At 35.1% G+C, this 27,990-nt stretch overlaps 2 protein-coding genes across 2 annotated transcripts in view; both read left to right on the forward strand.

The window, feature by feature from the left end:
* Window positions 1-15,061, forward strand: part of LOC126971986 (uncharacterized) — a 40,762-nt gene extending 25,701 nt beyond the window's left edge. The window contains exons 4-5 of the mRNA XM_050818512.1: window positions 13,119-13,256; window positions 14,915-15,061. Of these exons, the coding sequence (XP_050674469.1) occupies window positions 13,119-13,256; window positions 14,915-15,061 (285 nt within the window). The remainder of the gene's footprint in view (window positions 1-13,118; window positions 13,257-14,914) is intronic.
* A 1,626-nt stretch (window positions 15,062-16,687) lies between these two features.
* LOC126972067 (neurofilament heavy polypeptide-like) lies at window positions 16,688-27,979 on the forward strand. Its single transcript, XM_050818644.1, has 8 exons — window positions 16,688-16,758; window positions 18,082-18,149; window positions 19,364-20,896; window positions 21,450-21,554; window positions 21,983-22,102; window positions 22,683-22,755; window positions 24,824-24,879; window positions 26,452-27,979. Exons 2-8 carry the CDS (start codon window positions 18,126-18,128, stop codon window positions 26,563-26,565), a joined length of 2,025 nt encoding a protein of 674 aa, XP_050674601.1. The 5' UTR covers window positions 16,688-16,758; window positions 18,082-18,125; the 3' UTR covers window positions 26,566-27,979.
* Window positions 27,980-27,990: the final 11 nt, after the last annotated feature.

Consider the following 27,990-nt stretch of genomic DNA (forward strand, 5'->3'; position numbering starts at 1 on the left):
CCATGAAGGGTTCCGTAGTTCTTGTAGTTCGTTGTAACTTTGATCGGTGTTTTAATAATAGTGTGTTTTTTTTAATTAAGTTATTGATAATACGATTTATGAAGTTTGCATGGTAATGTACATTAATTTTTTTTTATTATTTTCTTATTTTGGAAGTTACAGGGGCGTGGGCACATTTTACAATTTTGGAAGTGTCTCTCGCAAACTATTCAGTTGAGAAAAAAATTATATTAAAAACCTCAATATCATTTTTGAAGACCTATCCATAGATATGGGTATCCACGTATGGATTTGATGAAAAAAATTTAGAGTTTCAGTTCCAAGTATGGGGACCCCCAAAATTTATTGTTTTTTATCTATTTTTGTGTAAAAATCGCATTAAGATTATTTTTACAGAATAGAATTAAAAATTAGCAAGTTTTAACAGTGGTTGTGAAATACAGATGGACAGACAGACATGACGAATTTTCCGGGTTGCCATTTGGCTACGGAACCCTAAAAAGTGAAATATAAAGTCAATATCGTATATTTATTTGAAACCCTGATATGATTATATCAGGACTCAATATAGTGCCATCGCTGAATACACATCTCAAGTGTCTCAGTACCACGCCGAATTCAAGGTTCAAATTCAATGTTCGAAGAATCTGATATCATTTGCAATTATTGTTTGTAAGTAAAAAAAAATAAAAAAAAAGAACCGCCTTTCCTAAGATTCCGTAATCAGAACCTAACTAAACTCTCACCAAACTATCTTTGAAGTATATCCTTTCCAATAAAAAAAGAATCATCGAAATCGGTTGGCGCGATATTGAGTTATTCGTAAATTTATCATCCACTTTGCTATACGTATAGCAAATTTAAGACTTCTATGGTTTTTTCATGGATGCCATTGTCAGATCTGGACCAAATTACACGGGAAGCACCAGCTTTTTGAGGTAACAAACATTAAAAAAAGAACACACCGACGAATTGAGAACCTCCTCCTTTTTTGAAGTCGGTTAAATAAGAAATAGTCCGGTCTTATGAACTTTTAATGGACTTATAATAACATGCTATGGACAGCTTACAGCAACAACTAATACGCCTATTGTAATACGTAACTTTTTAAATTATTAAAACTTTCGTGAGATAATATTAACTAAATAACTATAACGGCTTAATTCACGCATATAAATCGCTGCGTGACCCGTCTGGGCGCCATCTGCGAACTCATCTAACCCTGATGAAGGACCTTCTAACGTCAGAAACTAGTCGGAATTTATATCGATTAGGCGTGAGTGAAGCCGCTTTAATTATTTACCTAACTATTTGTTGTTTGATGCATCATAACCACTTTTTTATTTCAGTTGCTATAATTTAAAAGGTTTGATGCTATAAGTTTATTGACGCTGGATTAATTGATATGTTTTGCATGTGGTGGCCCCACAGGATGCCGGCTAGGTTATGCGTACCACAACAAGAAGCAATAATGTGTAAACATTACTGTGTTTTGGTCTGAAGGGCGCCGTAGCTAGTAAAAATACTGGGCAAATGAAACTTGACCTCTTGTGTATCAAGATGACGAGCGCAATTGTTGTGCCGCTCAGAATTTTTGGGTTTTTCAAGAATCCTGAGCGGCACTACATTGAAATAGGTGGGGCGTATTAATTTCCGTCAGCTGAACATCATGCCCGTCTTGTCTCTTTTTTCATAAATAAAATGCGAGGTTAAAGAGTTTATACCCAGCCCAGTCTCTAAAAAGTGGCATAATATGTGATCAACGCCACACTCCTTTGTAATATCATAGGATCGCAGGTCAGTTGGCCTCTTAGGTAGGTGTACGCATAGAGGTACCCATGTCGACTTCGAACCACGGTGTATAGAATCTCACATTCTAGTGTGGTATTAAAATAAGTACCTTGAAACAACACTGTACGCCACACCTCTAGATGGTAAGGATAATCATCCAAGCTTCGGCGGGAATCTGATCAGACAGCATTTTTAGGAGGCAGATATAAGAAATTATACAGATGTTAATCAGTATATATAGTCCTTTCAAATACACGATTACTTCCACTAGCAAAATTCCTGCTAATATCTCGCATTTCAGCTGGTATATCAAGAATGCAGTGATCTATTACCAAAATCTCATTCTACATTATTTCATTACTTTAAAAACTTCAACAATGAAATGGACAAACGCACGTTGTTACAATTCTCAAAGAGTTATAGTCTGTACTACTTGTGTAGCATACGCGTTAACCGTGAAATGATTTTAAAATAAAACAAAACGTTTGACGCGCTCCTTCATGCAGGCGACATGGTTTGTGTTGGCGGATCTGCTGTGGTCCAAGTTACTGGCTGCTAGCGGGCTAATTTATAATGTCCACTTCCTATGAAAACTTGGGCCGTGGTAGAGTTTTCCGTTCTTTTTTGTTATCCAGCTTAAAAGGTCAAACAAGAGATGACAATAGCCGGTTTTGAAAAACTGGATCAACTCTGACGGCGGTTGAGCAAAGCGCGTACCATACGCGCTGACGATGTTGCGTTTAGTGCTTAGCTGACAGCAGATATGAAGGCGCGTGTCCTTAGGCCCGGTTTCCACCAAAGCGGAGAGGATAGGAGACGATAGGAGATTAGCCGCGAAGCGGTCACGTTATTTCCACCAAAGCATAGAAAAGATGCGTAGTGGGGAGGAGATGTGAGCTCTGCATAGCGGGAATGTGAGCTGTGACAGCTCGAAATCAGTCAACTAATGTCTACGAAAGGAAGATGTCATGTCGTTACAAAAGTTATGTTTTAATTTGCTTGAGGAAAAGACAATTAATTCTTCAATATTTAACCTATCGACGGAAACATGTTCGTCATCCATTTTGTAAACTTAATTGATAATATTTAAAAAATAATATAATAAGCGAACGATTACCCCACGATTCACCCAATTATTATAGAGCGCCTAATTGAAGGAGAAATTTGTACAATATAATATATTCGAAATTGCCAGAACACGAATTTATTTTTTTACGATTTTTGATGTCGATATGACACACGCGCGTACGGTCGGTCGCTCGGTCAGCGTAGCACTGAACGCACTAATTTATCGTCATAGCAAGTCAGTGGACCGACGAGCTCGACCGACAATTCTCGTCAGCGCGACCTAGTTCTCCGCGCGTAGCAATTAATGCAGCCTACTGCCTAAGGATTACGCATAGCCGCCTAGTAGTCCGCTTTTTCGCCGGCGGTCGGACAAGATCCTCAGAGGTGGGACTTTATACTTCTGATAGGAAGTATCGTTTAACAAATATATTTTTATAGGCATCGAGCCATCGTTCACAAATAAAACGGCGACCAAATAGGTTTCACATGTCGGTGTTTAAATCTCGATTATTCCAGAATTTTTCTTAATTTAACCATATTTTAAAATATAGTTTTTAGTCCTAGTTATATTTATCAGACATTGCTTATTTTTAATGTAGCACATTTTATTTTATTAAAGCTTAGGCCGAAGGCAGACCGTTCTTACTTCACTTTCTAATTTATTCTATTCTCTCGATTGTTTTCTCATTCGCGTCATTTAATTATTTTAAATAATATTCTTAAGCTTTACGGTCAACCGTATAACAATGAGTTCTTATGTGCGATTCAACGATGCAACTCCTTGTTACAGTATTCTTAAAGTAATTTATTTATGATCGGATATTGTTTATGCGTATCAATCGCTGATCGCTTATAGTCTGCGGGTGTTCACGTCGGCATGTTAGCTACTAGCTATGATGTCACGCTCATTATTTTTGGACTGCGACGCGGGGCTTGTTTCTATAATAATATGACAATGTCTTGTTGCAAGATATTTTTTTTTAATGGAACACCAACAATATGTTGTTACCAACATGACATTTGCTTACACAATATTAAGGTTCTATATATTCTAGTATATCTATTACTTAAAGGTATTCACAGCATTTCATAATAGATATTTACAAAAGGCAAAAACAAGACTTAAAAATTTAAACAAAATACTAGTAAATTAAATTAAACTTATTACAAGATATGACTGAAATTAACAATTTATGAATATATACAAGAAAATCTTATGACAATATTAAGCAATTGCAAGTAATTTTTGTTGGAGATCCGCTAAACTGTCGTTGAAGAGATCTAAATCAGCATTATTTAAAATTATAGAAATGATACTTGAAATGTTATACAATTTAATATGTCCACAGAATCTATTTTATTATTATTATATTGTTAAATAGGATTGGAATTAAAGTGCCGTGTCTATATATTAAAATATTTTTTTATCATAAAACTAATAATACAGCGGCCAAAATTTTAGAATATTTGTCAGATTATTATCAGAAATGGCTGAACCTATTTAAATGTGGTATTCACTGATGTGTTGTTGCAAGCTCCCCGTAATACTCGTATTAGTAAGCGTTTGTTTCATCAATTTCAAATTTTTGAAAATTTATATATTTTACTGTTTGGTTTTAAATATTTTTAAGTCTTCCATTTGTATCACTTTCTAATTCAACTGATCTCAAACCTACGCCATACATACTGCACAATGTACCAAACTACTCAGGAGTTTATTCCTTATAGGTGCTTATTCCCGAGTAGGTAAGTCCCCAGACTTATCTATCTATAGTCGAGAGGACTTCGTATGTCCGCCTACGACCAGCTGTTTTCTTGTTTCTTTCTCTCCTAATATAAATCTCAATCTATTTGCGGAGATGAGAGGCGGTCGCTGTGTCGCGCAACTATTTCTGCGTATGTCTAGGGCGTGCGCGACGATCTAGGTCGCCATCAATGTCGCTACTCTTACAAGCCCAGCTTAAACTGATCCGTAAATCTTGTCTGTAAATATATCGTGTAACTTTAAATTGGCTCTCAAGTATCTTTGGGGACAAGCAACCGTTCTAATTTCTGGCAAAACGCGTTTCATGGAGATTTCACGGTCGTCATGTTCCTGGTCTCTCTCGCTTCGCTTCATCTCTTTCACTGTTTTGGGTTAAAGTCAAATAAACTTTATTCCATTAGGCTTAAACTAAGCGCTTTTGAATCGTCAATACAAATATTTCTTTTAAATTTCTGAATTTACCATATCTTCGTAAAAAGTTGAGCTCGTGAGAAGAACATATAACTCAACGGCCACTCTTTTCTATCAAATAGAGTATTTTACAATGGCCAGGAACTTAATTTAATATGGAACTATACAGTTTGGATGATCAAGGTGCTCCAGAGTCAATAAGTAACCCATAAAATAAAATACTAAGCCCGAGATTTAGGCCTGGTCCACATGCAAAGAGCAACGACGAACGAAAGCCAGTAAAAGTTCTGCCAATTTTTTTCGATTAGTCACTCAGAAACTAGTCGAGAAACTCGAAAACTGCTCTTTTAAAAATCATAATAATATAAAAACATTATACTTAGTACATAATGAAAGTAATTATGTAATAACGTTTAAATTTACGTAATATACACAATATTAAAGCTGTATTGAAGTGAAGAATACATTGATAATATATGTAGTATGGAAAAATAGTTATTAATAGTGTTTTTGTTCGCCTTCTGAATACTATTACCACTTGTGTACTTACTACAGTAAGTATTATATGATTTTTAGAGTAAAATTAGCTTAATAAGTAAAAGTGTATTTGAACACACGCAAAATCTTTATCTCTCGTGCAGTAGCGCCTCCGACGTTCGTTGCGTGTGGACTCGGCAAGACGTTCAGTTTTATAATTATTACACTATCAACGGCACGATATATTGAGTTTTTACTTCGAGCTATTTCAAGGACTGAAACATTTGCAAGTTTCAAGCAACTTTGTGGCTCCTTTGCAGAGCATGCCGACTAGATTATGGGGACGGCGCCTATTTCTCCGTTAACCGTGTCTGAAGGGCGCCGTAGCTAGTGAAATTACTGGGCAAATGAGACTTAACATCTTATATGTCTCAAGGTGACGAGCGCTGTTGTAGTATATTCTTTTTATATTTTCTTGTTACATCTGACCAATTGAGGTAAGTATTTGAAAATAACGTATGTACCTATAACTTATTAATAGGCAAACCAAATAATTTTATTTTTAAATTAATTGATTTCATAACTCTGTAGGTTATATAAGATTGACTGCTCTGCCGGCACTTGCATAGGCAAGCATTTTACCAGTGGGAGGCTCCGTTGCGCTGGAAGCCGGCTAGATTATGGGTACCACAACGGCGCCTATTTCTGCCGTGAAGCAGTAATATGTAAGCATTACTGTGTTTCGATCTGAAGAGCGCCGTAGCTAGTGAAATTACTGGGCAAATTAAACTTGACATCTTATGTCCCAAGGGGAGTTGAGCTTGAGTTATGAGCGCTGTGTTAGTACCGCTCAGAATTATTGGGTATTTCAAAAATCTTGAGCGGCATTGTAATGGACAGGGCTTATCAATTACCATCAGCTGAACGTCCTGCTCGTCTCGTCCCTTGTTTTCATTAAAAAAAACTTTCCTCTATGTGCATCGAAACTGTGGAATGAGCTTCCTTGCGCGGTGTTTCCAGGACGATACGATATGAGACCCTTAAAATAAAAGGCATTTATTTTCTTAAAATTGATTCCTTTAGAATTCTTTTTGATGTCATTTCTAATATACTAGATACTACTACCGCTTCGGAAACAAATGGCGCTCTGAGAGAGAAGAAATGGCGCGTACATCCGCCGGCAATGCTGCTGTTATTCCTCTAGTGTTTAAAGAGAGTAAGGGCAGCGATGATCACTTAACATCAGGTGAACTGTACACGCGTTTGACCTCTTTCATAAAATAAGTAGGTATTCCATCTAATAAATAAAATTGTCGTGTCCCGGTGTTTGTTACCAAACTCCTCCGAAACGGCTGAACCGATTTGTATGAAATTTTGTGTGCATATCGGGTAGGTCTACGAATCGGCCAACCTCTAATCTTTTTCATACTCCTAAATGATAAGGATGACCCACCCCTAAACCCCTTTTGTGGCAATATTTTTTATTTTATTATGATTCAGCATTGAAAAATACATACATACAACTTCAAATTTTCGCCCTTCTACGATCAACAACTATTTTTCTATTGCGATTTTTATATCATTCTATACCATCCACCAAACCGATATAGGGTTGCAAGATGGCAATCGAATACAATAATTGTAGTGCGATATATTTGGTAGGTCTAAGAATCGGTTGCATCTATTTTTTATACCCCAAAAATTCTAAGTATTTAATTTTTTTTATTTTTTTATATGGCAATACAACATATATGCATAGTCTATAGATTATACATATAGATCAGACGTATATTAACGACGTTTTTATGTCTGTCGCCAGAAGCAAGTACCATTTAAATGTGTCCTAAATAAATACAATTGTTCGTTAATATATTCACGTGGGCACCGTTAGCAGTGGACTCTCTAACAATTCCCACACTTGTCATGTTAATACTATGTGAAGCTGGACCGAACTGTTTTTCTAATGAGTCGGTAAACGAAGGTCACGTAGATAACAAACGAAACTCACGTTTGGTTCTACATTGTGTAGGTTACAATAGTACTATTTCACTCGGGAGTTACGCCTAAAACCAAACGCAGAAGTTTTTTTTTATGAAAATTAGGGATGAGACCAACAATACCCAGGATTCTTGAAAAACCTAAAAATTCTGAGCGGCACTACAATTGCGCTCGTCACCTTGAGACTAAGCACCAGGAAAATATGACATCTCGACGTATCAAGTCATTTATTTTAGAATTTGGTGACAGTTAGTCCAAACAGATGATCGGATTTGTTACACTTCCATAAACTAGCCGGCATCCTGTGCAAAGGAGCGTCCCACTGGTTCTACATTGTATAGCTTACAATAGTCTTATTTCACTCGGGGGTAACGCCTAAAACAAAACGCAGAAGTTTTTTTTTATGAAAATTAGGGGTGAGACCAACAATACGTTCAGCTGATGGTAATTGATACGCTCTGCCCGTTACAATGCAGTGCTGCTCAGGCTTCTTGAAAAATCTAAAAATTCTGAGCGGCACTACAATTGCTCTCGTCACCTTGAGACGAAGTACCAGGAAAATATGAAATCTCGACCTATCAAGTCATTTATTTTCTTAAAATTCTTTCCTTTAGAATTTGGTGACAGTTAGTCCAAACACATGATCGGATACACACCCATTGTTACACACCCATAAACTAGCCGGCATCCTGTGGAAGGAAAAAAAGGAGCCTCCCACTGGATCTAGATTGTACAGTTTACAATAGTACTATTTCACTCAGGAGTTAAGCCTAAAACCAAACACAGTAGCACCAGGAAAATATGAAATCTCGACCTATCAAGTCAATTATTCTCTTAAAATTCCTTCCTTTAGAATTTGATAGATAGATTTGTTACGCCCGGACCATCGAAGGGTTCGGTGGTCGTGTGTCGGCGCCTCGCACCAAGTGGCCTAGCGTCGCACTCACGGTCCGGACAATAATAATAATAATTTTGTGCGTTGGTCAATATTACATACCATCGAATATGGTCCGCTATCAGACCGCGTCCGATGGTTCAGAAGTACCAAATCCGATCAGTTGTTTAAAGGTTGAAGCTCGACTCTCCCAGTAGGTATTCTTTTTGTGATCTTAAAAAATACTATTTTAATAATATGTCTTCATAACTGTGTCAAGATAAAATACACTTGATCACAGACTATGTATTGAGACGCTTCTCAATAGCATACAGACCAAAGACTACTTCACTCGAAGAGCGAAAACTTTTTTTTATAGAAATAAGGCACGACACGAGCAGGACATTCGTCTGATTGTAATTACACCCTGCCCATTACAATGCAGTGCCGCCCAGGATTCTTGAAAAACACAAAAGTTCTGAGCGGCACTACAATTGCGCTCGTCACCTTGAGACGTAAGATGTTAAGTCTCATTTGCCCAGTAATTTCACTAGCTACGGCGCCCTTCAGACCGAAACACAGTAATGCTTACACATTACTGCTTCACGGCAGAAATAAGCGCCGTTGTGGTACTCATAATCTAGCCGGCATCCTGTGCAAAGGAGCCTCCCTGGTAACTAGTATATTTTGTTTTGGAAACTGTACTGCTGTTATTGAAAACACAGGCGGCCATTTTCGATTATTTTCTTTATTGGCTGGGCTTATAGTGTCAAGGCTCGGAATGTGTAGTGTCTAGTCGCTAATGTAAAGTATATGTTCGCCACGACGTCCAAGTACGAGTAAGTGGTCGTAACATGAGTCGCTCTCGTTGCCAAGTGACTCGTGAAGCGGCACCGCGCACATGGCTTGCGACAACTAATCGATTCATTGTCGCCCTTTGAATACCTGACATCGTATATCTCTACGTAAGAATAGCTGCTCTCATTTCTGCTGTAAAACCTAAATATAATAAGTAAAGCTACAATTATTCGAAAATCTACACGCAGCACGTTTCGCGAGGAACTTTTCGCCTTGCACAGCCACTTTATGGAATGTATTACCAGCTATCCGATATGACTTAGGGACCTTCAAGAAAAGAGCCTACTCCCACCTTAAAGGCTATGTCCATGGGCGGTTGCCTCAACTCTCTCTTATATATATAATATAATATTGACACACTTTTTACACAAATTATCTTGCCCCAAGTTAAGCATATATAGCCTGTGTTATGGGTTACAAGACAATGATATATTTAATACAATATACTTACTTAAACATACATAAATTCATATAAACATACATGAATACATTTAAACATCCATGACTCGGAGACAAACATCAAACAAACAAACATATATATTATGTAAATAAAAAAAAAACCCCACACGGAACGAAAAAACCGATCGCTTAAGTACGATTCTAACAGTCGCTTTTTATTATCCTCAATGATTTAGGATATTTATACTTTAATGAACTATTTATTTACGTAAATCATAAGATTACACTTAAATAATACCAAAGTTTAAATATATTTTACCATTTACCAACAGACCGGAAAAAGTAGAGCTTTAATGAGAGAAATTATTATGCCTACTACTCGGCTAAGTTGAGATAGTACCTAAATCTTTTGTTAGGACGATATAATATTGTATGCTTTTACAACAAGATCCCAGACAATGTTCAAAACAAATGTATTGCGTAATTCAAAAGAATTGTTAAAAGACGTTTATGTTGGATATAGATTGGGAATGGAGCGACCACCGTCAGGGTATGTAAATTATAAATTTGATTCTATATAAATATTATTAAAAAAATGAAGCCCGCTGAGTTTCTTGCGCCCGTTCTTTTCAGGTCGGAGCATTGTGTGATTTCATATCCTATTTTGAATAAAAATGTTTGAATTTGAATTTAAAAACAACTTAGTTTACTTTATTTACTGTCACAGTATTATGTCCTTACCAATTACTAGTATGGGACAATGCAGCAATGAGTATTTTTTAGGCTGCTGAAGAATACGAATAGTCTTATACAACGAATCGTCGTTGTACAAGAAGGTCGTGGGGAATCATTAAAAGTAAATTTTAAAGACACATTTTTTTTATTTATTTATTTAGCGGCTTTTATATATATGTACATGTATTATAATCTAAGTACATGAACACTAAAACAAAAGAAAAACAAAAAAATTTAACTTAACAAACTAAACAATAAAAAAATTAATAAAAGGAAAGACATATTAATTGCCTTACAATATGTACCAGTCGGAGGCTCCTTTGCACAGGATGCCGGCTAGATTATGGGTACCACAACGGCGCCTTTTTCTGCCGTGAAGCAGTAATGTGTAAGCATTATTGTGTTTTGGTCTGAAGGGCACCGTAGCCAGTGAAATTACTGCGCAAATGAGACAACATCTTATGTCTCAAGGTGACAAGCGCAATTGTAGTGCCACTCAGAATTTTTTTCATATTTTAATGCGCAGGACGTATCAATTACTATCATTTGAACGTCCTCCTTGTCTCGTCCCTTATTGTCATAAAAAATATACGTAGTTACATCGGCAAATTTATAAATCTTCCAAAAACTGGAACAATGGGTAATTATACTAGGAACAAATATAGACTTAATATTTAAAATTTTATAAATTATATTTTTAGTGTTAATTCCGCTGAGTTTCGCCATCATCATTCATCTCCCGGAGCTCTTGACTCGCCAAACACTGTACTGAGTCACAGCTCCTGTACAAATGTTAATAACAATCAAAATATATTATAGCAATATATCACTAGGTTTTTTGCAGTTCTTCTGTGAAACCTTGCAAGGATGATTTTCCAAGTCATCGTCCAAGTATTTATACATTTTCCGCAGTACCAGCTTGATCAGCGCAACCGGAAACCATTAACCAAGTCGTAAACAGCTACCGGTGTTTATAAATCCGATTCAGTTTAATCCGCGTCATACCGAAGATCGCGCGTTTCTGTCCTGTTTTGATGAACACGGGAATATGGATAAGCCTAAAATAAAGGTATGGAACGGACTAGTAAAAAATAAGGACTCCGCGTCACCTTACATAACAGTGTAGTACCAAAACAAGCCGATTAACGTGTAAATACATAGCCCCACGCACACACTTACACTACTACAGGCCGATAGGCGGCCATTATGAGAATTGTCATTGTTAATATTTTAAAAATGCCGTCGTGCGTTGTGTAAGTGTAAAAACGATACTATATAAGTATTTGTGGCCATATATGATTATTTAAGGAGAATAAATTGTGTAACTAGTATCCCCCGTAACTGCACACACACTAGCATAACGGTGCTTTACTTGCTAATATCACGGCGCGGAGTTCTTTTTTCACTCGTCCGTGGCTTTGGATGTGAATCTTGCAAAGTTAATATTTAAATAAGAGGAAGACAAGAGTACTGCCTTAATTAAAGTTTTCGTAACTGTTGTAAATTTATACCTTATTCCATTAGTTTGTTTTCATTAGCTTGATCTGGAAGATTGGATTTTATCAGTAAATATTTGTATTATAAATCTCCACGGGCCATCCTAATTGAAAATTGAAACCCTCATAGAATTAATAACCTGCTTACTATATAATTTAGTAACTGTATGTTAAGTAGATTACTCAAAACAATTGTACCAAAACCTGTACTAAATCAAAATAAGGAAAATTATGATCAGCTCTTTGGACATTGTTGTGTCATGAATGTGTACGATAAAGCAAAATTTTCTATTTTAACCGAAATAAATAATCCCACCCTGTTAATCGAAAAAAATAGACCCTTTGGCTTACGACAACTTGATATAAATCACAAATACATTTTACCAAAAATTAATGATAAATATGGGAAGAGAACGGTCAATTACGTAATACCAGATTACATTAACGAACTGCCCAAATAGCAGAAATGTACATAAATACCACGAAAATCAAAACTCGCTTTAAAAGATACTTCTTGAAAAATGAATAGAATTTGGAAAAAATGAATTGAATGACCCTAGGTACCCAGATAAACCCGTGAGGTTTTCGTGGTACTTGTTTTCATAAAAATGCATGTATTTGTTCTGTATTGGCCAATAATCTTAAAAAAAAAGAATTATACTATATTACATTAAATGATTATTTGTATTGTGAAGAAAACCAAATTTTGAGAGGTGATGTTTGTCTAAATTCCTCAAGCAGCAATTAATCGACCCCGATTGTTAATTTGTGCAAGTTGCTTGTTGATTGTCAACAGCTTTCTGTGCTTCGAAGACTTGCAACGCCAATCTAATGAGTCAGTTGAGAGTGATTGAGATAATTACAGCAAGTGACTTGTAAATTAACTAAAGCCACGGTACTAATTTTAAAATTGATCGTCACATTTTCTTTTAAAAATATGATGTTGGTATACTTTATGGTAATTTTATTAAATCTACCAAATTTCCTTTTGTTACATTGAATTTACAGTATTTGTTTTTTTTTAAATAAACTAAAGTAATGGTCGAAATGGCCGACTCTCATGAATCAGGTATCAGACAGTTGGATAAACGGTAACACCCATTGGGTTTAGAGCGTTGATGGCGTAATCTCAACAGGCGTGGATTCAAATAAAATTTATATATTTCATCCCATTAGTGAAGGGAAATAACTGAATACTATAACAAATAATTGGTACCGTGAAACTTTATGAATAAAATTGTTGCAGCCGCCTCCGATTCCCGGTATGCGGCCCCCGCTCGGAGCAGGCAGTGGCCCGCTGCCGGCCCCCAAGTCCTCGATGGGCTTCGTAATGCCCATCTACACCATATGCATTATCGTCTTCTTCGTGTACACTCTCAGCAAGGTAATAATGCATACAATATTTATAGTGACTTCAGTAGAGTCGGACAATCGAGCTGGCCTTAACACCGATCGTCAAGAATTCAGTCAATGCTCAAAACTAAAACATAGGGTCTCATTGGCGGAGAGCGTGCAGGGTGCGGGGTCTAACGCACACTCCGTATACATTTCATTTTGTTGTTCATTCAAAAATTGTTGTTTTTATTCCTACTTTGAGATTTGAATTCAAGTGAAGTTGATAATTGCACTAGAGTTCTCTCTCCATAGTAATTTAATAATAAGCATATTTATTCAAGAGTTATAGATTACATATTTTAATGTGTTAGTAACTTAAAAATATACCTTAAACTAATGTTATTACTTAAACTATAATCTTGATCCCATCCGGGTATATGCCTCCTCCATCTTCTACCACAACTCTCTATATTTTGCTTTCTCCAGCCAGTTTTTACCTGCCACTGTAAGAAGGTCATCACTCCACCTCATTTTGGGTCTGCCTCGGTATCTGTTACCTGAGGGACCACTCCATGTTGTCGCTTTTAGAGTCCATCTTTGGTATCTGGATCTCCATAGTAATTATGTAACATAAAATCTATTTATCTGGTGTGTTTTTTTTTTTGGAATTTAAAATTATATAATTTTTGTACAATATAGACCATTAGAGCCTCACGATACCAAATTACTGAAAACATTTCAGTTGGTTATCAACATTCACTGGTTCATAATGTATTCACTATGAAAGTTATGACATGTTTGGCAGAGCAAAGTTTTACCTGTAGCCCAGATTCTAGAAACTACCTTTTGGTAGTAAAGTATTTATTGCACGACAGATAACTTATTATCATAAGGAATAGTTTGGCTCTTCTAGAGATCTCATAATTTTTCAACAATAAACGTATTATTAACTGGTGGGTGATTATATATTAAATGAAAAAAGAGCAGATTTTATGATTACCTGCAAATAGAATGTGTCCCAATTGGGATCCAAACGCTTGGCAGTGATAATCATCAGCTGTGTCTATTTTCCTCATTGTTTTTATCACGCAATCGTTTTTCCCCCAAATACAAAGCGTTATATTCTAAGATCCCACTATATAACGACCTACAACGAGTTGATTATTGGATGAAACATATTTTTTATGAAATTTAATATGTCAATATATATATTGCATATGGGTTGCCTATCAAATATCAGTCCAGGATACGATTCATTATTATTATTTTTTTTAATATTTCACCGGTTTGTTTAATGGACAAATTCTATACCAATCGAAAGTATGCAGTCCATAGTATATGCAAAAGTTAGGTTTCCTATTTTTTTCCTGTCAGAACTCGTGGGTTGCCAGGTATGAACAGGTTAATCGATACTAGTACCTAACTTGCACCGGTCTGGTTATTGAATGAAACTTAAATAAAAATAGGGTTCATTTCATTACAAACACGGTGCTATAGGGTTGCCTGCGTAAAATCAGTATTATATCGGGATCCTTTACTATTAGAGGTAGAAATACTCCTCTCTTAATTTTTCTTTATTTGTACAACATACAATTCCTATTGTAAATACTTTTGAGTCTTCTATTACTTCAGGAGTGAGTGGGTTTGATGGAAAGCTTCCATAAAAAGATTTTTGATCTACGCTCTCAAGTATTTTGTTTTCCGTAGATATTATTCAAACGCGGCGTAGTCCCGTACGAGCCTCTTCCTCCGGATCCTCAGTTCAGACGCCGCGTCTTCAGAGACGACTCCAGAACAACACCAGATAAGCTAGGTGAGTTTATAAAATTTAGTTTACTGGAGCTAGCCGAATAGGAAAGTTAAAAATCCCTTAATGTAATTGGCAAAGATAAGTAAAATTTCACGCAGATTATGTTTGAGATAAATTTAAAGATCCTCAATTTTTTGGAACAGGATATTTTATACAAGATGCCGAAAAAATCCCCACAAACATATAAAATACTATAAAAGACATCTGGCTCGTATAGGTTAGAGGGTTGATGTAACTCAGTTACTCCTAGATATCAACAATTTTGTAAGCCAATGTAGGTTTAGACAACCAAAATATTATATAGATCATAAGTAAAAGTAAAACGATTGCCCTTTTAGTAGTGGAGCGCGCCTTTTTCATGGGGTTTTGCAGCTTTTGGATAATAATAATAATTAATAAAAGTTAATTTCTAAAAAAACAAAATCTTATTCTTAAGTTTACAAGATCTTTGAGTCGTTTGTTTTGTTTAGATTTCCAAAAATTACATATTATTATTATTGTACCGTTGTATGAAACTTATTGTTAGGTATTTTAGCAAAGGTAGTAATGTTTTCGCTCAAACCATTAATTGTATAAATTATCACCCACATGCGTACAGGAAAGAAGGAAACCGACACCAGTAAGTATATATTTAGTAGATATATATATATATATCACGTCAGAATATTTTTAGACAGAGCTTCGCGTGATTCTAACTCTTTTTCAAACATTTAATATTCTTCACCCGTTTGATTTGTTACTTTTACCATTAGCGCGCAATGCAGTTTTAATTGAGAAGGGATAAATTGAATATTTACCTTGCTATAATAAACATGAGAAATAGTGTGGTTTGAATTTGCATTAAGACCATCTGTTGATAAGGTTTCACCTCCAAGGCATTTTCAATATTGATGATATTTGGGTTTTATTGATTGATAATTGTTAGAAATTGATAACTTAAAATGATACATTAGATAAGCAACGCTTTAAATACTACGGAAATTTTCTTAAAACGTCTGAAATTGAGAATGACAGCCCTAGGTATAATAAACATGAGAAATAGGTAATATGTGGCTTGAATTTGCAGAAAGACAATCTGACGATAAGCTATCACCACCAAGGCATTTTCAATATCAGAGAATAGCTCGTCTCAGTCTAAACGTTGGTGACTCTGTGTCAGTGACAACAGGAAGAATGCGTTAAACTGTTCAGTTAATTGGTTGCATCTAGGTTGCATCGTTGCAAATATACCAAAAATAGCGACTAGTTTAACGATGAGACGCATTGTAAATGTACCTAAATTACGCTCGAAAATTAAATATTATTAGCAGCTTTTCAAATATTTATACAATTGTGTTACGATTAAGAACTAAATGCGCAGTATAATAGTATTTGAAAATTGTAGTTCTGGAATAAGTTTGGTTCGTAGAGCATCGTCGATGATGTAATTTATCAGAAAACCAACGTAACTTAATACAGTAAGAACTCATTCTCCTCAAAAACGTTTCAATTTAGCACGATCGTCTCCTTACTATCCAAGAAAAAGAATCTAACAAAAAAAAATTAAATAAATTATTCTTTCTGGTTTTTGGTGAAGAAGTATCGGTTGAGCTCTATATAGTTACTACCTTTAGTTATACATTTTGGCTTGAAGTATGGTAATGTAATAGGGGATGAAGAGATAGCGGTCCTCCGAGCGCGTTTAGAGGAGACAGAACGCGCGATGCAACGCATCGTTGGACAACTAGCCGAGCGGGATGCGGTACATTGTGCCTTACACGAACCTTACGATACTAGATTTGATCTTACTTCTTGCAAATTCAGCTAGTACTCTTGTTCATATTATATCTCCATCATAATTCCATTTTGTAGCAATCTTAATCAAAATTACAATCCTTTGTAAGAATATAGTAGACTTTCTTTATGTTAAGAAATTTAGTACAACGATATTTGTCCAAAACCTCTGTTTTATATTCAATAGATACGATTGGACTTGAATAGAAATGTATCATCGTAAGTTATGCTTCGCAGCTAAGTGCAAATTTTTAGGCATTGTAATATATAGGTTATGCTTTTCTCTAAGATTTCATTATAGTCTTCATATATGTGTATTACTATCGCTACCTTTGTACAATCTTAATCTTTTCTACATTTCATTGGGTGGTGTATGTCTGCTACTAATAATCTTTTTTCAATCATATTTCACATATAAAACATCAAATCTATTATCGTAAGGTTATATTGCGTATATCGTTTGGAATCATACTCCGTTTACTAAATAAACATGCTACTTTGAATAGAATTATTTGCGTGGTTGTTTCGTTTAAGGTTTGATTAGTTGCTTGCGGCATGGTGACGGTTACTTCTGAATGCTTGGTTTATATTGTATAGAATTAAAGTTATTTTATTTTGAAAATGAAACGCCTCAAAATAAAATTATGATATTGGTTGTTATTTAATCATAATGTATACGTACTCCTATCACACGTGCACGATAAACCGATAATAATTATTGTGGTTGTATGTCTAACATTGCCTTTTATTTTTTTTACTTTATTACTTTTGCCCCTAAACTTTTTCATCCGAAAAAGGCATAAGATTGTTGACTCACCTTAGAACAAAGTTCTATTTATCATTAGCTCTATTTATACCTATGCTTAAATTTTGTTTTTGTTTCCTGCAAACAGTTACATTTCAGTAGATAACTGTAATATTATTGTAACTAAAATAGTTGGCTGCAGTCCAGGATGCAACGCGGGTTGCTCGATCTTTTATGACGGTGATCTATTTCCAGCTCATGTCCTTCAATTTTTTATTTCTCTCGATTTTAGATGAATGAGAACCATTTCAAAATATTCTATAATATCATACATATATCATGAAAAAACTGAGTAGTTTTTTGGTAATAATACCTATGCAGTTAAATGTTTTACAAGTGTTTAGCCGTAAACCGGCGAAACTTCCCAACCGTGAAATCATCTACATAGATTGAATTGTGAGGTCATGAAGACTTCACAAGCGGAAGTCATATTAAAATAAAATGGAACCATGTATATGAGTCTTATTGCGAAATTATTGGTCACAGTTGTCACGGCCATATCTGGCCTGGTAGCGGAGGTGCAACAACAGATGGAGGCGAGCCAGCAGCGACAGGTCTTGCATGTTCTGCACATTTGTGTACTTCAAATCATCAGACACTGCTGTTCTTGTTTGATCCCTCTTCATTTGCATCTGTTGTAGCATAGATCATTGCTTTATTTAGTTGTCTTTATAACATTGCTGATATTTTTTTTTTCAAATTTTCATCCTTGTTTTTATAGATATTATTGTAGGAGAGTGCATTGAATAATAATTAAGACTATCTTTTTACCATGATACCGCCTTCAATCATTCCATATTTAACTGTTTTTCTTCACGTTCATAATTGAATTAATTTTGTTGATGTTTATTTTCATCTCGACGTCTACCATCTGTTTGTTTTACCGAGCTACCTTGCGTGACCTAACTCTTACTAACCTATCAAGAATAGGTTTATTACTTGAAGTTATTATAATTCACCTACTACGTGATTTTTTTATTGTTTTTATTACTGTTGTGTAGTTATTAAACTTTCTAATATTTTATGTATTTTAAACATAGCTTTTTGTAGAAATTTTAGTAAGTATGATTGAATGGTCTTACTTTATAATGTACTGTGACCGCTGGATCTGCATTTTTAGCTACAACCTTATAAATTTAATCTTAAGTAGCATAACCTAGCTTTTGTTTATATAGTAGTAATATAGTAATAGATCGTAGATGAATTAATAGTATTTAGAGTTGATAGTAGTGTAGTGAATATTGAGAATTTTTTTTTGACTTATGTTTACACCAAATGCCTCGTATTTACTTTAGTTTTGTACGTTCCACAAGAATTAACAATGACACGGGCATACAATGATATGTTTACATAATATATTATGTGTGTAAAATTTGAAATAAAAAAGTAAAGAGAAAGCAATTAAAACAGATAATCGTAGACTCCATGCCTCCTTACGACGAAAGCTTATCCGTTAGAGAGATAAGCACTTCGAACAGTTTAAACTAAAATTAAACGGTACTAAATTGTGTTCGTAACAAAATAATAAACTCACACAGATAGGTGATGGGTATTGCCATTATTCTTTTTCATAGATTGTGAACCGAAGTTGAGACCTTAACAAACTCTTGACACGGTCATTACGGTCTACGAAACACACTGATTACATGTGATTTACGTATGAAAGTAAAATATAAAAATTAAGTTGGAGCTTAGCTTTATCCTAACTGTGTTCCTTTAAAAATCAACTCTTCGAATACTGTTTAAAATATCGTCATATTTTTTTCAGGAATCCCAAGATAGCCATCGCCCCTACACAAATGGAACTGTCCTCTTAAATTCTGGCCCTGTACACATTGTGACCAGTGAATATCAAGAAAAAGCGAAGGAAGAAATTTCTGCGCTACAGAAGGCTAAAAATGTATTAGAACGTAAGGAGAACACAGACGACACTAACGAGTCAATAAAAAATCAAGAACTCACACAAAATGACCTCACTCCTATACAAGAAGAAACACCCGTACAGATAAATCAATCCAACACAATCTTGTGTAATGATCACACAGATGTTACAATACTGGACGAACCTTCCATTCAGACAGACTCCCAACAAACATCTGAATTGCACATTTCATCATATGAAACCCCTAGACCTGAAGAAATTAGTAGCTTTGAAAATAAACAGGATCGCATAGAAAACCATTCAGATTCATCCCAAATTCCAATTGATCCTTCTTTAGAAAATATTAAGCCCTCACAATTATTAGAAGAGTCTGTACAGGATTTAGCAGACCGAGTCAAAGAAATTTCTCCTGAAGCTGGTAAGTTTGAGCAGGGTCCTACAGACGACTTCTCTGATTCTGATCTCAATCAATCTTTCATAGTGGAAGAAAAAGAAAGTCAATTTGTGGCCCCTTCTCCTCCAATAGAATTAACTGAAAGTCCTGTAGATCCCTCAATAGTTGTAGATAGAGAACAAACAAATCAACAAAGCGAACAAAATGTTACACAAAAAGCTAAACCAGAACAAACAGCTGATACTTCTCTTGAACGCGACGAAGTATTCACAGAACTGCAAGAAAGTCACACTGAATCAACACTTTCAGAAACAGAGTCTCTCCAAGCATCACACAAACAACAGCCAACCGACACATTCATAACGCAGATATCTGTTGATGATTTACCAGAGTTAATAGACCTACAATCGGAAGATTTAGATATTAAAGCAGAGCAAAGGGAATCCTCTATGGAACGAGAGAAACCTAGCTCTGGCTTGGATTATGAGGACATACAATCGGAAGATTTAGATATTAAAACAGAGCATAGGGAATCCTCTATGGAACGAGAGAAACCTATCTCTGGATTGGATTATGACTTAATAGAAAATTTTGCAGTCGATTCAAAAGAGTCACCTCCAGTCCCAATATATGATACAACACAATCAAAAGAATATACACAAGAACTTATTGAATCTCTTTCAGATAAACAAATGAATGATATGGATGAACCTGTACATACATTGGACGAAATTAAAGCAGATTCAGATAATAAGAAAAGATCTTCGGATGAAAATTTCCTAGAAGAATCTAAGGAATTTAAATCTGAGAATTCAGACGAAGAAGTTATAAATGAAGATAATATAACTGCAATGAATAGTTTACTAAAACCTGAGTCCTTAACAAAGTCAAGTGATGATTTCTTAAAGCAGGAGAAAGAGAGTTGTGACAAAGAGGGACCAACAACTCCTGAGTTACTAGCTGAAGCAATGAAGGAAGATTCGCCGAAAGAGGAGGCTATAGATAGTGATAGCTCAAGTGTTAAAGTAAGTCAAAAATACAATTCCAACTTTTTAATCTATGTTCAGATAAGATGCAAGCGCCCTTCGATAAATGGTTAAAATATTGATTAAAGTGTGGGTTACGTTTTGTTCAGAATTTATTATTATTTGTGTTCATTATTTCTTCTTTGGCAAGCATCTGGTATGATGCGCCATTCAACAAGCCTTTTAAGAGGTCATTAAGCATATAAAAGTATCTTTAAAAGAATCGTCGAATTAAATTATAACAAAATTCACGTGTAGATAGTGGGGATAATGGACGTGATGACAGACGCGAAAACGCTCGTTTCATGGTAGCTGCTTATGACGTCATGCCTCATAAAACAATGAAAATGCACAATCTATCACAATACAAACACAACCAAAAATTCAAGCGACAGATTGATGATAACTCAGTTATTCATTTTGACAGGTAGTGGTTGTGTTCTAGTACCGATTGCCGTATTTAATTGAATAGCTTTTTAGGATCCATTCCTCATATATTGTTTCTAGTCTTTCTTCTTTGAAACTTTCATCGTGGTCCTTATTATGTGGTCAGGTTCTGGGCATGGAGATGACGGCTCACCCGGCAGACGGCAGCGCTTGGCCGCGTACTCAGCCATCTTTGGCGCCTACACCACCTGCCGCGCCACATAAAGAGATCGTAAGTTGATAATCTTCTACAGACTTAGAATTCAATCTTTTTAGTTTCTTCTCTTTTTGCACTATTTCTAGACGGTCACTTTTAAGACCTATAACAAAAGGTACCGTGTTGTATACGGCTGCTGTCAACAGGTCGACTTGGTAGGTACCTACTGAAAATCAGTGTTGGAATTGGTGTGATCCTTATTTCAATTCCAAGTGGTGTCCTTCTCATGACATCCTATTTTAAATTTGTTAATTTTACTATTTATATAATGTTTTGTGTTGTAATGAATAAATGCATACTTTACTTTACTTTGCGGTTCTCCACTCACCACCAGATTTTAGGTCTACATTAACATTATAATTAATGCATAATGTAATCTGCTCAAAAAGTCGTTTTAAGCGACTGATTCTCAATTATTTAGCATTTCACTGATCAAATTTCAGCACAAAGCTGAGGACGTAAAGTCTATTTACTTGGAGACTGAAATCCCGCAGCAGTCGCGCGTGCTCGTCGCAGAATTCGCTGAGGATTCCGGGAACTTCAAGCCCACCAGGAGTTCTCCGGTAAGTCTGTTAGAGCGGCTAATAGTACCTTATAAGGCTTAGGTCTTTAGTGCCACCTTCTCAAGTTTAGCGGTGAAGTACATAATTATAAATCCACAGGCGTAGGTATTGTAGCCAAAGTATCTTTCAGCCCACACTTATTTTATTGGATCTTGCCTTTTATAATAATAATAATATTGATACACTTTTTGTACAAATTATCTTGCCCCAAGTTAAGCATATATAGCCTGTGTTATGGGTTACAAGACAATGATATATTTAATACAATATACTTACTTAAACATACATAAATTCATATAAACATCCATGACTCGGAAACAAACATCCATATTCATCATATAAATGCTTGCACCTACCGGGATTTGAACCCGGGACCTCTAGCTTCTTTTTATGCCTGAGGAATTGCCAATACTTTGTTGTTTTTCATAATGAGGTCAAAATATTATAGCTTATTTTTTTAGGGAGTTTTTATTATCTTTAGGGACGTCTTATATTAAAATGAGAATCGATTACATTTTTTGTATGCTATATATTTTGTGTACATCCCGTTTTAAATACAACTTTAACATAATTGTTGCAGTTGGTGGTGAGCGGGAAAATGACGTTGTCTCTGATACAAGACGTGCCGCGTGACACTCCCGAACGGGAACTGGGTAAGATGGGTAACCTATGTATTCTCCTTCGTCTCTATCGTCTCCTCAGCAGAGGTTGGCGATCTATTGGGCTATTTTAACTCTAGGAGCAGCAGCACGAAACAGGAAGCCAGAGTTGAAGCCAAACCACTATCAGGTTTTCCAGCCATGAAGTGCCCTTTCTACTGTGTCTTGCATTTCCCTGTACTTTTATTGCTACTTTTCTTGACTCATACGACCAAAGCATTGCAGCTTCCTTTTCTTTAATTCTTTGAGCATTACAAGTTAATTTGCTATCAACAGCAGAACCGCAACATTCTGGATAACTCATCACCATGAAATTCGTCGAATCCACCTGTAACAGCAAATATCGAAGGCCTTTAGCCGCCTTCTCAATACTCATATTCTTTGTCATGGTTCAAGGCCTCTACTATTTTGTAGAATAGGTCAGGACCGCAGTAAGCGTGCTTTGTTCGAAATTTTAAGAAATACGTTATAGAAAATGTGTTTCTATTTCTGGAATGCTTGACGCGTTTACTCTATGGCATACCACCTTCACACTATGGTCATTATCAGGGGTGGGACAGACGCCTAAAAGTGACGTTTTCAGAAAATTGTAGTGCCATCTGTTAGTTGGCCCGAAAATGAAAGCTTTGTCAGCTGTCACTCGCTTTGAAACCTTTCAACTTTTCTCTAATTGTGTCACTGCCCACTGTTCATAAAATGGCGACTACTTCTAGCGTTTGCGCATGTATATAGCTCTCGTGTTCCATTTTGCATATATACACTACTAAATTTATCCTTTATGTTCTATGTTGTGACAAAATTAATTAACTAACTCTAATAATAAAAATTAAAAAGTAGAGTTAGTTATTTAATTGCGTCACAACATTAAAAATGAATTTTATAATTTGGAGCTTAAATATAGTTAGTTATTTCGAGGCCAATCTCCAGATGGCGCTAGTTTTCAAATAGACAGCTCATAATGCGTAGAGAGGGCTCTCTTTTCCCTATATATTATTATACTCTTTGGTCTTTATTCTCGTAAACAATGCACGCGAAGTATCGATATGACACTTACTTATTCCGGCTTCTGTTTGCTTACACAACAGCAGTCCCCCATACTCTTTACGATCTACAATCATTAACTTCATTTTCTTCGCCTATATTGAGACCACATTGATACCTTACATTTTCTGCTTGGCTTCAACGGATCTGTAGGTGTTCTGCTGTAAGTGACACGAGGATAGCATCCTAGGCATATCGAATGCTTTTGTACTATTTGCAATATAATCTAATGACAATACATACAATTAGATGCGGAGTTGTATGTATTCCGTTCATCAAAAGGTATGGGGTCTTCTGATATCGGCAAATGGGGTAATTGTTTTTACAATTTACAAAAGTTTATTCATCAGATATTCTTAATACAGTATGAATTAAGTGCGGTGTTTCTTCGCGTCCGTCAGGCGTTGGTTGTCGCAAAATGCGCCAGCAATCTTAGAGCTAGGCCATTTGTACGCACGCGACCGTCGCGCCAACAAACGGCGTGTCTCGTTTTCTGCTTTTTACCTCGGAATATGTATTACGATACCGACATGGCCTTGAGACAGAAGAATATCCTCGGACGCGAATTGTTCACGGCCTTTCTTTACTCGTTAATGACACGTAGCCTTGAAGAGGTTTGCTGTTCGTCGTGATGTAAATACTAGAAGAATAATTGGCATAACAAGTCCGCAAACATTTGAGACTCTTATATTGTCCTAGTATTAGTAGTGTACCTAAATCATAAGAGAAATAAATTTTTTCGCCTTTCGGTATTCAATATCTAACTAAAAAGTTACTTATTTTCATCATTTGTATGAACTTGTTGTGCTTTTAGTTTTTGGAATTATGTAACTTAGTAGTGCTATTTATTCCATTTCATCATTATCATCATCAGCCGGAAGACGTCCACTGCTTGACAAAGGCCTCTCCCAACGATTTCCACGCAAACATATTCCGGCGATCTTTACCATATCATCGCTCCATCTTGTGGAGGGCCATTTATTTGTTCCAAGTAATAAAATATTATTATGTTGATTTTCAGAGTCGACATTTGATGAGTTTACGACGGCCAGTGCTGTCACACAGCCAGCAGCTCAGGTACTTACATTAGCAGTGGAAATTACTGATTAATTAATTATTAATTTAAGAAAAGGACTAGTTTCGTTATAAACAATATACTGTACACCTTATAAGCTGACTCTTAAGTCTAAATATTGCAAACAGTTACTTCAGTCAACTGAGGTGAGCGGGCCCGGGTACTGAAAGCGCAATGGTAAATTAATCACAACGTAAAGAATTGCTACTGACTACAGTAAATTTATATTATGTAAGATCTGTGCTCCTAATGTTGTTTTTTGAGTGATCACTCTATGGTTATGAGGTCGACATTGTACAGTATGTGAAAAAATCTAGAATTTTATAGATCCATTGTAAAATGTAGTTTAACAGCTTCTGCCCCCGACGTTCATATGCGTGGAGTTGTGAATTAGCTCCAAAGAGAAATATGAAATGTTTGAGTACCTATAAATAAATATATAATTTATTGGTCGTCGGTATAAATCCAAGGGTGATTAATGCAGCGAGAGAGCGGCTTAAGTGCTTGCCCGTACTTTACTAACTCATATGATGTTATCGAAAAAGACAAATGAAAAAAATATTTCCCTGCAACTTGCTATAAGACGCAAATTCGGCCTCACATGGAGTACTGTTCTCACCTTTAGTTAGACAATCCCCAATACCACCTTCGACTCTCTTAGATATGTAGAATAACTCTGAATATTCCACAGCATATATCTTTTTATTTATTTATTTTAGTGACTTAAAAAAGTGAAAACAATTTACACCATAATTTATAGACCAAAGCAATAGACTAAAACTTAAGGCTGGTGATTGCAACTGGCAGCCCAATTAGACCGAAGCCTGTGCTAAGCTGTCCAAATATCCTCGGCCAAATTGTAAAAAAAAATATATTAAAGTTTTCTAACTAAATTTAATTATTATTACTTTTCTTTGGATTATCATATATACAAACAAATATGAAACAATAAGTAAAGTTATCACAGGGCGTGTTCAGACCAGTTATACCGGCAGCCAAATTTCACCACCGGACATGACGTCAGAATGCGAAATTCCACCCCCATTATGTTGATGTCTAGCGTTCCACAAGAACTGCAGGAAACTTTTTGCCCTGCACAGCCATTTTATGGAATCTATTAACGGCTGCAGAATTCTCGAACCGATACTACTTAGGCGCCTTCAAGCTAAGATCATCTCCTACTTTAAAGACCAATAATGTATATCATGTACTTAATTGGTATTGCGGATTTATTTATTTATTATACCCAGGATATTAAGATTCACAGACAGACACATCATTTTAATCATTGAACAACAACCAGAAGTCTGAAGAAGTCTTAGGTAATTTATATGTCTAGATAGAGCCAAAGGGCCGCTAAACAGCCAATGCAAACAGGCCTGGTTTATTACTTTAGTGTGCGTGACAAGCTACATCTTAACACTCGCGATTTGTATGCCATGTTTTTCAACGTTTTTATAATTGTCACAGTCTATCTAGATGTATAAATGATCTAAGATTGAAGTATAAATCTACATTGCTTCTTACTGTCACTTTGCCATTAATATTGTAAATTAAATAAAAATTATTTTTAGGAGTCTGATGAAGATTTAGAGGAAGAAATAGAGGTTGAAGAGATTGAAGAAGAAATCGAAGAAGATGAAGAGACAGATGAGGATGAAGAAGATGTTAAAAATACTCGGAAGTGATCTGATAATTTTAATATGCTAAGGTTTTCACATTAAGATCAATCTTGGCCATAATATTGAATCTCAATTAATTTAAAAAGTGGCAAAGCATATTATGATTCTTTGCCAAACAAAATATTTAAATAAACTTGCATTTGCACTGCAAAAATCTTATCATATAGTTTTGTAAATTTTTTAACGAATGTTTTTCTATTTAAAAATATTTTAAATAAAAAATCCAAGTTCAAAATTATTTCATTGCTTTTAAATTTTAAAGTGTTAAAAACTACTATAACGATTTTTAACATGGCATCATCCTTTTAAAAGTAATAGATAAAAATCTATGTTTATGGTTCATAGATATTTATTTGTACACAAACGCTTTCTTCTTGTATCTTATATATTTAAATTTGTGTTCATTTTAGTGCCAAATATTCTTCCATGTTTTACAATAATTCTTATATTGACATGTTTTTCATATATCAGTATTTATACCATATTGTATTAAGTTCTTTATTGATAGTAAATCTTTCTTGATTGCCTGTACTGTGTCAATCTGCAATATTTGATTGTAGTGATAAAACTGTATAGGTCTTACAAATAAACTTGGTATAAAGTTATACCTAAGAATAAACCAAGAATATGAAAAATGTTGAGTATATCGCTGACAACACTGTCAATACAATGATACTTCTTTGGCCTATGGACTTGCATCCCATGCCACTAAATAAATTTAAAAAAAAAATCTAAATTTTTCCGAATGTCAAACAGCCTAGTTGTTTGTAAACATTTTGCATATTCTTGGTTTATTATCAGTTATAACTCTATACCAAGTTTATTTGTAAGGCTGTTAATGTTTAAATTGTTCCTGTTTGTTGATGTTTCGGATTTTTCCAAAACTTGATAAGTAAAAAAATGTGTGAATCAAAATTATGCATTTATTCTTTTCCCATGCAACTTATATTTCTACAAAATTTAACTTAGTTCTTTGTTGTATGAAACAACCACGATTCTTCAGAAATATCATGAGTTTGTCGTGGCCCAAACAACACAGAAACTATACTGATTTCATATTTTGAATAAGTAGCAGAAAGTTAAATAGATATTAAATTCCAACCCAAATATATGTTTTAACATTCTTAATTTAAGAAAAAATTATTTGTTAACATAATACGCTTTTATTATTTGTATAGTTTTAACATAATATCTGAAGTATTATATGAGGGGAAATAATTGTATTTAACATTCCTTCCTCATTTTTTAATATTGCGGAGATCAGCAAACTAAATAAGTTTATATTTTGCATAGTTTGCTTGTGATTTTTGCTTACCTAGTTTAAAATAAATATCTGTGTTTTAAGCTATGTGATTTTTATTTCAGTTACAGAATGCAAAAATTAATAACTAATTTAATTTTAATAAATACCTCCAAATTATACCATCACTT

Source organism: Leptidea sinapis, chromosome 25, assembly GCF_905404315.1.
Source record: "Leptidea sinapis chromosome 25, ilLepSina1.1, whole genome shotgun sequence".
NCBI lineage: Eukaryota > Metazoa > Arthropoda > Insecta > Lepidoptera > Pieridae > Leptidea > Leptidea sinapis.

Excerpts from the sequence above, each read along its gene's own strand:
- LOC126972067 (XM_050818644.1), top strand. The coding sequence starts at position 18,126 with ATGGAGGCGAGCCAGCAGCGACAG. Across the intron at positions 20,897-21,449 it reads GTGATAGCTCAAGTGTTAAA|GTTCTGGGCATGGAGATGAC; the intron begins GTAAGTCAAAAA and ends TTATGTGGTCAG. Across the intron at positions 24,880-26,451 it reads TCACACAGCCAGCAGCTCAG|GAGTCTGATGAAGATTTAGA; the intron begins GTACTTACATTA and ends AATTATTTTTAG.